The 13,984-nt window shown below is 48.5% G+C and overlaps 1 protein-coding gene across 3 annotated transcripts in view; it reads right to left on the reverse strand.

Moving 5' to 3' along the window:
- Positions 1-205: 205 nt before the first annotated feature.
- The window catches only part of spire2 (spire-type actin nucleation factor 2), a 97,232-nt gene continuing 83,453 nt past the window's right edge, over positions 206-13,984 (reverse strand). For 2 of the 3 annotated variants that reach the window (XM_041192703.1, XM_041192705.1), the window contains 3 exons: positions 13,941-13,968; positions 5,174-5,289; positions 206-3,409 (listed from right to left, as the gene is read on the reverse strand). In XM_041192703.1, the coding sequence (XP_041048637.1) occupies positions 3,205-3,409; positions 5,174-5,289; positions 13,941-13,968 (349 nt within the window). In that variant the 3' untranslated portion in view covers positions 206-3,204. The remainder of the gene's footprint in view (positions 3,410-5,173; positions 5,290-13,940; positions 13,969-13,984) is intronic. The other variant, XM_041192704.1, reaches the window with a different exon arrangement.

The raw sequence follows: 13,984 nt of genomic DNA on the forward strand, positions 1-13,984 counted from the left end.
CATATCCTATAATGCATGTTTATTTTTTAAAAATATTTACTTTCCTGCTTTTTAAAAAAAATGTTAATAAAAGTTTCCATACTTTACTTGTAATTGCTAATGTTCTGTAGCATCTTGATTGCTAACAGAAACAGGTGCTCAATGAAGTCTCCAATTTTTTGCTTACAACTTTAAGTTACTGAGTATTATTGACCAGAAGTGGCTGGACAGTTTGCACAGTTTTATTTAATCCTGCAGTAAATAGAACTTATATTTACAAAAAATACATATACATACCAAATAAATTTTACATTCCATATTGGACAGCAGGCCCAAACATAAAAGTTTATTTCTTTATTTGCATAATATTATTTTTTAGCATTCTGTTTGACTGAAATCCAGTCATTATACACACAACACACAACCCATTAGCCCAGGGAAGCTGTATTGATAGTCATATTCATTGCTTATACTGAAAACTGTCAGCACTGAACACAAGTTTTATTCTTCATAAATTCCTTTGGTGAGGTGAATTTTTTCACTGCAGTGCAATGTCTTAACCAGAAGCTAACAGCTTTGCCCTATGCATATGCCTGCAGGATTTCTATGACTGTTAGAGTATTGCTTTGAATGGACAGCTGGATGGGGAAACTGCACTCATATGCATGTCTGATGACTTAGTTAGAACTGTTTTACTCCTAGATATGACAGGTCTTCAAATCTAACTTAGCAGCTTTATTGATAATGCAGATCATGCCAGTGCGTTCTATCCTGTGGAGGTGTATCCTTAAAGGTGTGATGTTCTGTTGAGTTTGCTACTGTGCTCTTGGTGGCTCCCCTATAGCTTGCATTGCATCCAGGAGGGTGGCCACAGTAAACCCCAGCAATGTACTTAATCAGGAAGTCTTCGAGCCCTTTAAATGCCTCCCATCATACACTTGTTGTACTGGATCATCTTGGTTAAACATGCAAAAATGCTAATAAGAAACATTATGCCAGAGCAGGATCAATAACACAAATACCAGCTGCGCTAGATCTATACGTTTATACATTCAACAGTACAATAGCAGCTGTACCAAAATTTTCCTAAACAGATTTCATCACAATCAAAGGCACTCTTACAATCTTTATCCAATAATCTGGCCTCTGAAAAGCTCAGCTGCCAGCATCAGGCAACTTCATAAACTGTTAAACATACAGTGTTCCACATTTATTGAAACTGCTTTTTCATGTCTTAATCATTGAAATTTCAATTCAATTCAGTCTGTGGCCTGTTCACTATTTGCTCTTGTTATCTGTCAATAAAAAAGTCAAGTCATGAGAAGGGGGAGCTTTAAAATAGTTCTAGGTTTGCAATAACAACAGCTATGCCTATAATTTGAATGTTTAACTTTCTCCCTAAGTTTGGAGTTCCCATTCTCCATTAGCTGTTTACTTAGATGATTACAGGTGGTGAATATCCTGGCAGAATATTGCAAACATGATAATCATTGCTTTCCATTATGTATGTTGCCTGAATGCGGTAAACACAAGAAAGGCCAAAATGGGGCTCAGCTATGCAGAACGTAAAGTAAAGAAAACAACCAAACCCCAATAGCTGGGGCGCCGTATTACACTGGTACTGTGATTTCTCGAATCAGATGACTTTACAAAAGCACTTGGGAACTTTAGGTTTATGATATCAGTTGAATCTGTCATGTTTTAATTTTGTAACATTCTGTGAGCTAAATAATTTCTATTTATAGCATCACCAGTATTAGTACCCATTCCAAACTACGGTGAAGCTCTGGAATATCAATACAAAAGATCCAGCTAAGTATTGGTAAGATATTCAAGGCAGTTATGACACCTTTTCCATTGTTACTATATCATGTAAGTGCTGCTTTATATAACTCATAACATCAGATACCCCTGATATACGCTTGTCCAAATATATCTGTAGATTTATGAGGCAATTGCTAACATACAAAGACAAAGTGATTTTAGAAGATTCCTTACTACCTTACAATTACAAAGCCCATTAAGTGGAGCGAAAGTGCTACAGCAATATATATATATTTATAATGGGCATTGCAGCCAGTCAGATAACTGCACAAAGGAAAATTAAAATTTTTCTGCTGTTCAATAGGACTGTTAACTCTGGTAACTTAAGTAAGAGGACCAAATATAATATCGCATTTTGAATTCCAACTAACGTTGCTTGATCTCTTTTCAGGTATCATAGGAGTAAAATTCAAAGCTATTTGATTTACAGTATGTTTACAGAGATGCAACACAGCTAGGAATAACAAATCATTTTAGGCTACACTAAAACAAAATGAACTCTTGGTGCTTTTTCTGTTGTGGTGAACCTCATGCAAAATCATGACACAGTACACATAAACGTGACCCCCCAGTGTCTAAGTTAGCAGGTAATGATGATTAAGACAAGGACAGTTATTCGAGAATTACAATAAAACCCACTTAAAGTAAAACCTGTGGTTGAACCCATAGCGTTTAAGAGACATTAGAGTAGTTTTGGATGTGTAACATTGAGAGAATCTTAAAATTTGCACTCAGTGTAGACCATAATAAAGTATCCAATGTATTGGAATTGAAAGATTAGCAGCAGGTGCTTCAGGAGCAAGGAAACATAGAAAACATAGCATAGTGAAGCCCACAGGAGATTGTATAAAGCAAACAAAAGAAAAATAAATATTAATGGAATCATTCAAAATAATGAAAAAATAAATTTAAAATTTTTTGCATTCTAAGCTGACCAAGCCTCTTGCCCCTGTCAAGATGGCTGAGTTTCAAACTCTCAAAATCTGTACATCTCCGCCAATCGCCCTGTCTCAACTTTTAGAGCTGGTTACCAGCAATGGATGAAACTTTCAGGTTTCGCCCACATTTCAAAAGCCAAGCCTCAAAGCCCAAGAACTCATTTGGAGCATCCTCATTTTGCCTTGTTTCTGCAGTAACTGAGAGTCATGCATCAATGCGAAAGCATTTTAACAAGAAAATGTTAATCCTTATGATGTGACCGCCACAAACACCTGACTCTTTTGTGTCCTTAGTCCTCACATTTGTCACGCCTACAGGAGATCAGGTGACATGGGCACTTCTTTGAAGCATTGCATATTGTTCTTTTAGGAACTAACATCAGCACGTGCAGCGTGACTGCCGACAGCTTTGGCTGGCATCATGTGGTGATCATAATACAATTAATTCTTGCTCTTTCTTTCTTCAGGATCTTTTTGAATTTGCATACATAGACTGGGCTTTCCTCATGGGAGTATTATTCAGACGGTCCACACTTTTACGACTTGAATTGATGACGTCGGCAACAAATTTTGCGCACTCAGCACAAACTTCTTTGAAGCTACAGCCGTGTGTGTAAAGGTGAGGAAATTCTTGTTCCACTGACCGGTTACTGAGACTCTTCAGAGATCTGAAACACCAATGGGGCCAAGAAGATCATTTGAAGAGTCAAGTGCCAAACAGTCAGGTAGTCCCTCACTAGCACACTAATTTAAAATACATCATGCTCATACCAAAAGTCTAAAATATATATAAAAGCCAAAGGGGTTTATTTACCAAAATATTGGAGTCCTTTACAACTCATGATAATGTTGCCATACCTAGCTATCAGAATTAAGCTGTATTTTAGTGGCAACTTGAACTTAATCTATTTAATCTTAATTATAAGTTTTTTGAGTTACTTACAGCAGTACAGTGATCTAAGGGTAGAATAGTATCTAGCAACCTATATGTCTAGTATTAATGTCAATGGTACCCCATTCAACTAAAAGAAATAAGTATTGCTAGAGTCCAACAGAAATGACTCTTTTCATAACTTCTTGCAAATTTAGGCTCTTTCCTTTACTTTTTCCTATTCACAAATGTAAGGGCCAGAGAACATCCTAGATCACGAGAAATTATTTTCTCAAGTTTAGCAAATAACTTTTTCCTGCACTTCTAAAAGTAAATCATTCTGAATTAATGCAGTTGTCCACAGGTAGGTCATGATGATGGCATTTGGAAATGGAGATCCAAGTTAAGAAATAACTTTAATACTTCAGAACTCTGCTACACATATCCTATTTTGCACTGTCCGCCATGACTTATATTGACGCCCTGTCCCATGGCCGCAAGTTTAAAATCATTTTTAAATCCTTCCATGATTTTGCCCCATCCACCTTTGCATACTCCCCTAGTCTTATATCCACTCCCCCTTGAACCTACTGTTCCACTGACTCCAGCCTCTTTACCACATAATTGGTAGCAGCATTTTCAATTGCCTGGGTTCTTCCTATTCCTTTCTTAAAACTCTCCGTCTCTCTAAAAAGTTATTCTCCTTTAAAAATACTCCCAGGTTTTTCGTCAGGCCTCTTAAGTTCTTTCCTGGATCAATCTATATTTTCTATATGCCTTCTGGAGAAGTATCCTGGAACATTTTGAAGTTCTAATTGTTTTAGTTTTATTGTTTAGTAGCCTTTCTCCACGTTGCACAATTCAACTATTGGAGAACTCCCAGTTCTAAGACTCTTTCTGTGATAAGGAAACTTTATTAGTGGGCACTGCTGAGCAAGTCTTACAAAACAATTTTACGCAGTTTATCCTATTTCCACTTTTCCCAATGGCAGACTGTTTCACCCAGTGGCCCACTGACAAAACTGCTGGAACATATAATTGCACGCACTTTTCAAAATTGAACCAAAAATAATTAAAATTCTATATACAGCAGTTCCTGTAACATCTTGTATTTTCCAAAAGTTATGCAGATTCTTATAAAGCAATTATTTTCCATTAGCTAACTGTGGTTCAGCATGCCATTAAAATTGCAGCAACTGCATCGTAACCACAGATCCTGTAGCACTGATATGAATGGCATGAAACATACTAACAGTCTGATATTACATGCCACAGTGGCAAGTAAAACCATATACACAAACTGCTTATTCAGTCTTATGCCACTGGTGAACAGCCTCTCCATCCTCTGTGACTCCAAGCTCAATTTCAAATCCCGTATCTAATCCATCATCAAGATTGTCTACTTCTGCTGGCACAACATCATCTGCCTTAGTGCTGGCAACTGTGCTGAATAAATTAAATACATTGTTGCTGCAGTTATATATTTAATACCTCACTAAAATGAAGTTCAATCTAAGGAAAAATTCAACATCCAAGTTTCACAGATAGTCCAGATACTTACTGAGATTGGAAACATCCTTTGGTCTGAGCTGCTTTTGTCTGACTGGTTTCCGGAATAGTTTCAAAACCCACAGTGTAAACCGGTATATGAGCAAGTTTCTTGGAAGGAATCTTGATCTGTAGAAAATATACGTAGTTAATTTTTATAGTTCTGTTATAGGCATGTCACTGTTTCCATTAACCTGCATATACTCAGCATTTATGGCCACGGTGGAAGAAAGGAAAGAAAAATGTTCAGCTGAGATCTTGGTCCTTTGTGCAAGAGTGATTTTATATGAAAATCACAAGTGCAGAATGAAGTTCTGTCTTGTGTAATAAGTAAGGAAGAACAAAGTTGCCTAAACCAATTCAATCTACAACAGCAGCTGCACAAGCACTTTCTGTGTAAGGAGTATATGTGTGGGCAATTATAAGACTTTTCGTATATTAGAACAAGCCAATAAATTGTGCACACATATTGCAAGAGGACTGATACTAATTTAGCTGTCTGATCATAGCAACATGCCCATTAAAAGGCACATCATGTACAAAATTGTTAGTCTGCTGCGCCAATAACCCTGGTGTACTTCACACTGCTATGAATAATTTCAATTTATAAATGCAAATTCTTTTTGTAAGGACATTATAAAAAAAGCCTCTCAAATCTAGAAGTATATTTCAATTCAAATAAGCCTCAGCCAAAAACTGAATAAGACAACCCACTAAATTTTATTCCCTTTTATTTCATCTGCCCAACAAAACCAATGACTCTTCCTTTCTACTATTTGCATTTGCAAACCTTTTATAAATATTGTCCAAAATGTCAAACCTGTACTTTCTAATGGTAATTATTGATTATGAATCAGTCTACCACTCTCAACCAATCAAATGCACTATTTATGAATATCAACATATTGAGGGATGTCAGGAATCTAATTGCCCCCCTGTTATAGCCAGTTGCATAAGGATGTCCTTTAGCTGGAGAGGGAGTTATCCTGGGTAAATAAAGATGCAAATACAAATTAAAATACCATTGCATAAGCACCAGATAATCAGCCAGTCAACTTGAAGAATTTTGTTTATTGCTAGAAGCAGTAGCTCTACAATAGCTGGAATGAATACCATCTTAGATGAGTTAAATCAGGCTTGTCCAACCTTTGGTGGGTCGGGGGCACATCTCACTCTAGGGGCTGATGAGCAAATTTCAAAGGATAAACTTTGACACAACAATAAACATGAATTTCAAAATAAAACTGAGATATGAAAAGAAATACCTTGCTGATAAAAAAAAACAATGAGTAATAATAGGGTGAGTGTGTGTTTGTGTGTGTCCGGCTCACTCCCAGTCTCAGGGTGCTCACTCACTCACTGTGAGAGAGTGTATGAGAGTGCATGTTGGTGTGTCAGTGACGGTGAATAAGAACCCTGATACTGGGAGTGAGACAGACTTATGGACAGACTGTGCCTGCACACTCTCCCCCACACTCTCTCCCTCCCCACACTCTTTCACAGCCCCCCACACCCGCCTCACAGAACCCCACACACCCGCCTCACAGAACCCCACACACCCGCCTCACACAACCCCACACACCCGCCTCACACAATCCCCACACACCCGCCTCACACAATCCCCACACACCCGCCTCACACAATCCCCACACACCCGCCTCACACAATCCCCACACCCGCCTCACACAACACCCCAAACCCGCCTCACACAACCCCACACACCCGCCTCACACAACCCCCCACACTGACTCACACAACCCCCTACACTGACTCACACAACACCCCACACAGCCCCCCACACTGACACACACAACCCCCCACACTGACTCATACAACCCCACCGCACACACTCCATAACAACCCTCTCAACACCCCACCTCACACTCTCTAACACCCCGCCTCACACTCTCTCTCAACACCCCGCCTCACACTCTCTCTCAACACCCCGCCTCACACTCTCTCTCAACACCCCGCCTCACCCTCTCTCTCAACACCCCACCTCACCCTCTCTCTCCAACACCCCGCCTCACCCTCTCTCTCCAACACCCCGCCTCACCCTCTCTCTCCAACACCCCGCCTCACCTTCTCTCTCCAACACCCCGCCTCACACTCTCTCTCAACACCCCGCCTCACACTCTCTCTCAACACCCCGCCTCACCCTCTCTCTCAACACCCCGCCTCACCCTCTCTCTCAACACCCCGCCTCACACTCTCTCTCAACACCCCGCCTCACCCTCTCTCTCAACACCCCGCCTCACCCTCTCTCTCAACACCCCGCCTCACCCTCTCTCTCAACACCCCGCCTCACACTCTCTCTCAACACCCCGCCTCACACTCTCTCTCAACACCCCGCCTCACACTCTCTCTCAACACCCCGCCTCACACTCTATCTCAACACCCCGCCTCACACTCTCTCTCAACACCCCGCCTCACACTCTCTAACACCCCGCCTCACACTCCCTAACACCCTGCCTCACCCTCTCTCTCAACACCCCGCCCTCACCCTCTCTCTCAACACCCCGCCTCACCCTCTCTCTCAACACCCCGCCTCACACTCTCTCTCAACACCCCGCCTCACACTCTCTCTCAACACCCCGCCTCACACTCTCTCTCAACACCCCGCCTCACACTCTCTCTCAACACCCCGCCTCACACTCTCTCTCAACACCCCGCCTCACACTCTCTCTCAACACCCCGCCTCACACTCTCTCTCAACACCCCGCCTCACACTCTATCTCAACACCCCGCCTCACCCTCTCTCTCAACACCCCGCCTCACCCTCTCTCTCAACACCCCGCCTCACCCTCTCTCTCAACACCCCGCCTCACCCTCTCTCTCAACACCCCGCCTCACCCTCTCTCTCAACACCCCGCCTCACACTCTCTCTCAACACCCCGCCTCACACTCTCTCTCAACACCCCGCCTCACCCTCTCTCTCAACACCCCGCCTCACACTCTCTCTAACACCCCGCCTCACACTCTCTCTCAACACCCCGCCACACACTCTCTAACACCCCGCCTCACACTCTCTAACACCCCGCCTCACACTCTCTCTCAACACCCCGCCTCACACTCTCTCTCAACACCCCGCCTCACACTCTCTCTCAACACCCCGCCTCACACTCTCTCTCAACACCCCGCCTCACACTCTCTCTCAACACCCTGCCTCACACTCTCTCTCAACACCCCGCCTCACACTCTCTCTCAACACCCCGCCTCACACTCTCTCTCACACCCCGCCTCACCCTCTCTCTCAACACCCCGCCTCACCCTCTCTCTCAACACCCCGCTTCACCCTCTCTCTCAACACCCCGCCTCACCCTCTCTCTCAACACCCCGCCTCACCCTCTCTCTCAACACCCCGCCTCACCCTCTCTCTCCAACACCCCGCCTCACCCTCTCTCTCCAACACCCCGCCTCACCTTCTCTCTCTAACACCCCGCCTCACAGTCTCTCTCTAACACCCCGCCTCACAGTCTCTCTCAACACCCCGCCTCACAGTCTCTCTCAACACCCCGCCTCACCCTCTCTCTCAACACCCCGCCTCACCCTCTCTCTCCAACACCCCGCCTCACCCTCTCTCTCCAACACCCCGCCTCACCTTCTCTCTCCAACACCCCGCCTCACAGTCTCTCTCTAACACCCCGCCTCACAGTCTCTCTCAACACCCCGCCTCACAGTCTCTCTCAACACCCCGCCTCACACTCTCTCTCAACACCCCGCCTCACACTCTCTCTCAACACCCCGCCTCACACTCTCTCTCAACACCCCGCCTCACACTCTCTCTCAACACCCCGCCTCACACTCTCTCTCAACACCCCGCCTCACACTCTCTCTCAACACCCCGCCTCACACTCTCTCTCAACACCCCGCCTCACACTCTCTCTCAACACCCCGCCTCACCCTCTCTCTCAACACCCCGCCTCACCCTCTCTCTCAACACCCCGCCTCACACTCTCTCTCAACACCCCGCCTCACCCTCTCTCTCAACACCCCGCCTCACCCTCTCTCTCAACACCCCGCCTCACCCTCTCTCTCAACACCCCGCCTCACCCTCTCTCTCAACACCCCGCCTCACCCTCTCTCTCAACACCCCGCCTCACCCTCTCTCTCAACACCCCGCCTCACCCTCTCTCTCAACACCCCGCCTCACCCTCTCTCTCAACACCCCGCCTCACCCTCTCTCTCAACACCCCGCCTCACCCTCTCTCTCAACACCCCGCCTCACACTCTCTCTCACACCCCGCCTCACCCTCTCTCTCAACACCCCGCCTCACACTCTCTCTCAACACCCCGCCTCACACTCTCTCTCAACACCCCGCCTCACCCTCTCTCTCAACACCCCGCCTCACCCTCTCTCTCAACACCCCGCCTCACCCTCTCTCTCAACACCCCGCCTCACACTCTCTCTCAACACCCCGCCTCACACTCTCTCTCAACACCCCGCCTCACACTCTCTCTCAACACCCCGCCTCACACTCTCTCTCAACACCCCGCCTCACACTCTCTCTCAACACCCCGCCTCACACTCTCTCTCAACACCCCGCCTCACACTCTCTCTCAACACCCCGCCTCACACTCTCTCTCAACACCCCGCCTCACACTCTCTCTCAACACCCCGCCTCACACTCTCTCTCAACACCCCGCCTCACACTCTCTCTCAACACCCCGCCTCACACTCTCTCTCAACACCCCGCCTCACACTCTCTCTCAACACCCCGCCTCACACTCTCTCTCAACACCCCGCCTCACACTCTCTCTCAACACCCCGCCTCACACTCTCTCTCAACACCCCGCCTCACACTCTCTCTCAACACCCCGCCTCACACTCTCTCTCAACACCCCGCCTCACCCTCTCTCTCAACACCCCGCCTCACCCTCTCTCTCAACACCCCGCCTCACCCTCTCTCTCAACACCCCGCCTCACACTCTCTCTCAACACCCCGCCTCACCCTCTCTCTCAACACCCCGCCTCACCCTCTCTCTCAACACCCCGCCTCACCCTCTCTCTCAACACCCCGCCTCACCCTCTCTCTCAACACCCCGCCTCACCCTCTCTCTCAACACCCCGCCTCACCCTCTCTCTCAACACCCCGCCTCACCCTCTCTCTCAACACCCCGCCTCACCCTCTCTCTCAACACCCCGCCTCACCCTCTCTCTCAACACCCCGCCTCACACTCTCTCTCAACACCCCGCCTCACACTCTCTCTCAACACCCCGCCTCACACTCTCTCTCAACACCCCGCCTCACACTCTCTAACACCCCGCCTCACACTCTCTCTCAACACCCCGCCTCACCCTCTCTCTCAACACCCCGCCTCACCCTCTCTCTCAACACCCCGCCTCACCCTCTCTCTCAACACCCCACCTCACACTCTCTCTCAACACCCCGCCTCACCCTCTCTCTCAACACCCCACCTCACACTCTCTAACACCCCGCCTCACACTCTCTCTCAACACCCCGCCTCACACTCTCTAACACCCCGCCTCACACTCTCTAACACCCCGCCGCACACTCTCCCTCAACACCCCGCCTCACACTCTCCCTCAACACCCCGCCTCACACTCTCTCTCAACACCCCGCCTCATACTCTCTCTCAACACCCCGCCTCACACTCTCTCTCAACACCCCGCCTCACACTCTCTCTCAACACCCCGCCTCACACTCTCTCTCAACACCCCGCCTCACACTCTCTCTCACACCCCGCCTCACCCTCTCTCTCAACACCCCGCCTCACCCTCTCTCTCAACACCCCGCCTCACCCTCTCTCTCCAACACCCCGCCTCACCTTCTCTCTCCAACACCCCGCCTCACACTCTCTCTCCAACACCCCGCCTCACCCTCTCTCTCCAACACCCCGCCTCACCTTCTCTCTCCAACACCCCGCCTCACACTCTCTCTCAACACCCCGCCTCACCCTCTCTCTCTAACACCCCGCCTCACCCTCTCTCTCTAACACCCCGCCTCACCCTCTCTCTCAACACCCCGCCTCACCCTCTCTCTCAACACCCCGCCTCACCCTCTCTCTCAACACCCCGCCTCACCCTCTCTCTCAACACCCCGCCTCACCCTCTCTCTCAACACCCCGCCTCACCCTCTCTCTCAACACCCCGCCTCACACTCTCTCTCAACACCCCGCCTCACACTCTCTCTCAACACCCCGCCTCACACTCTCTCTCAACACCCCGCCTCACACTCTCTCTCAACACCCCGCCTCACACTCTCTCTCACACCCCGCCTCACCCTCTCTAACACCCCGCCTCACACTCTCTCTCAACACCCCGCCTCACACTCTCTAACACCCCGCCTTACACTCTCTAACACCCCGCCTTACACTCTCTAACACCCCGCCTTACACTCTCTCTCAACACCCCGCCTCACACTCTCTAACACCCTGCCTCACCCTCTCTCTCAACACCCCGCCTCACCCTCTCTCTCAACACCCCGCCTCACACTCTCTCTCAACACCCCGCCTCACACTCTCCAACACCCCGCCTCACACTCTCCAACACCCCGCCTCACACTCTCTCTCAACACCCCGCCTCACACTCTCTCTCAACACCCCGCCTCACACTCTCTCTCAACACCCCGCCTCACCCTCTCTCTCCAACACCCCGCCTCACCCTCTCTCTCCAACACCCCGCCTCACCTTCTCTCTCTAACACCCCGCCTCACAGTCTCTCTCTAACACCCCGCCTCACAGTCTCTCAACACCCCGCCTCACAGTCTCTCTCAACACCCCGCCTCACACTCTCTCTCAACACCCCGCCTCACACTCTCTCTCAACACCCCGCCTCACACTCTCTCTCAACACCCCGCCTCACACTCTCTCTCAACACCCCGCCTCACACTCTCTCTCAACACCCCGCCTCACACTCTCTAACACCCCACCTCACACTCTCTAACACCCCGCCTCACACTCTCTCTCAACACCCCACCTCACACTCTCTCTCAACACCCCACCTCACACTCTCTAACACCCCGCCTCACACTCTCTAACACCCCGCCTCACACTCTCTAACACCCCGCCTCACACTCTCTAACACCCCGCCTCACACTCTCTCTCAACACCCTGCCTCACACTCTCTCTCAACACCCTGCCTCACACTCTCTCTCAACACCCCTCCTCACACTCTCTCTCAACACCCCGCCTCACACTCTCTCTCTAACACCCTGCCTCACACTCTCTCTCAACACCCCGCCTCACACTCTCTCTCAACACCCCGCCTCACCCTCTCTATCTAACACCCCGCCTCACCCTCTCTCTAACACCCCGCCTCACACTCTCTAACACCCCGCCTCACACTCTCTAACACTCCGCCTCACACTCTCTAACACCCCGCCTCACACTCTCTAACACCCCGCCTCACACTCTCTCTCAACACCCCACCTCACACTCTCTCCCAACACCCCGCCTCACACTCTCTCTAACACCCCGCCTCACACTCTCTCTAACACCCCGCCTCACACTCTCTCTAACACCCCGCCTCACACTCTCTCTAACACCCCGCCTCACACTCTCTAACACCCCGCCTCACACTCTCTAACACTCCGCCTCACACTCTCTAACACCCCGCCTCACACTCTCTCTCAACACCCCGCCTCACACTCTCTCTCAACACCCCGCCTCACACACTCTAACACCCCGCCTCACACACTCTAACACCCCGCCTCACACACTCTAACACCCCGCCTCACACTCTCTCTCAACACCCCGCCTCACACTCTCTCCCAACACCCCGCCTCACACTCTCTCCCAACACCCCGCCTCACACTCTCTCTCATACAGTCTCCAGTTACTCATTTTCTCAGATGCCATTCGACACTGCTCCTGCTCTCGCCTGGCCCCCACTCAACCTTGCCTGAGCCCCACTCCAGCTGCCTCACCACCTGGGTCCCGCACTGGATGCCTCAGCCCCGCTCTGGGCCACCTAGGTCCCGCTCCCCAGGACGCCTGAACTTCACTCCGGCTCGTCTGAGCCCCGCTCTGGCGGACACCTAGACCCCACTCCCTTATCCATGCTCTCCGGCACGTCTGCTCCTTTTTCCACACTCCCCAGCACCTCCGCTCCCTTGTCTACGCTCTTCGAAACCTCCGTTCCCTGGGTCATGCTCCCTAGGTCCCGACCTCACCACCTATCAGCAACAAACGCAAGAGAGAATTGGCCTGTGATTGGAGGAGCAACTCCATGTAGAATCTTCCATCCATCTTCCTGTTTTACTCGCATTTTGAAAACTACTCTAGAGGGGCTTTGCAGGCCGTGTTTGGCCCATGGGCCGTACACTGGACAAGTCTGTATTAGATCAACTCATACCTTTGTCCATGTTACTTTGAAATTAATTGTTGATTCTTTATGAAGTTTCAAGGCTGCCTAGGCCTCCACACTCTCATTACTGGCAAAAATCATGAATTGTCACTTACTTCCTAATCAGGTCTATTGTTCAGGAAAATTGAGGTTGCAACACACATGTGCATGAGCAAACATTTACTGCCCCAGGATTCACATAAAGATGATCAGATAACCAAGTGATGACTGAGTCAGGAGACATTCTTCTCCTGTTTTAAGGGTACACTGTTTATTCTATTTTCCCAGTAGTTTTAGGGCTTTTAGTCTCTCTAGATATTGCAGTGTTAACAACCAATCTGCAAAGTGTCACACATTGTTGAGCCAGAAGGATTTCATTGGAAAATATGTGGATTAAGATTTCATGGATCAGATTACTGTGGTAAAGTGTTTATGGAATTCTTTATCAAGTAACTTTTGCAACAGCTCTTACCTTTAAATTGCAAAATCCACAAACTGATCTGAAGAGAAAGAAAG

The sequence above is a fragment of the Carcharodon carcharias genome, chromosome 7 (assembly GCF_017639515.1).
Source record: "Carcharodon carcharias isolate sCarCar2 chromosome 7, sCarCar2.pri, whole genome shotgun sequence".
Lineage (NCBI taxonomy): Eukaryota > Metazoa > Chordata > Chondrichthyes > Lamniformes > Lamnidae > Carcharodon > Carcharodon carcharias.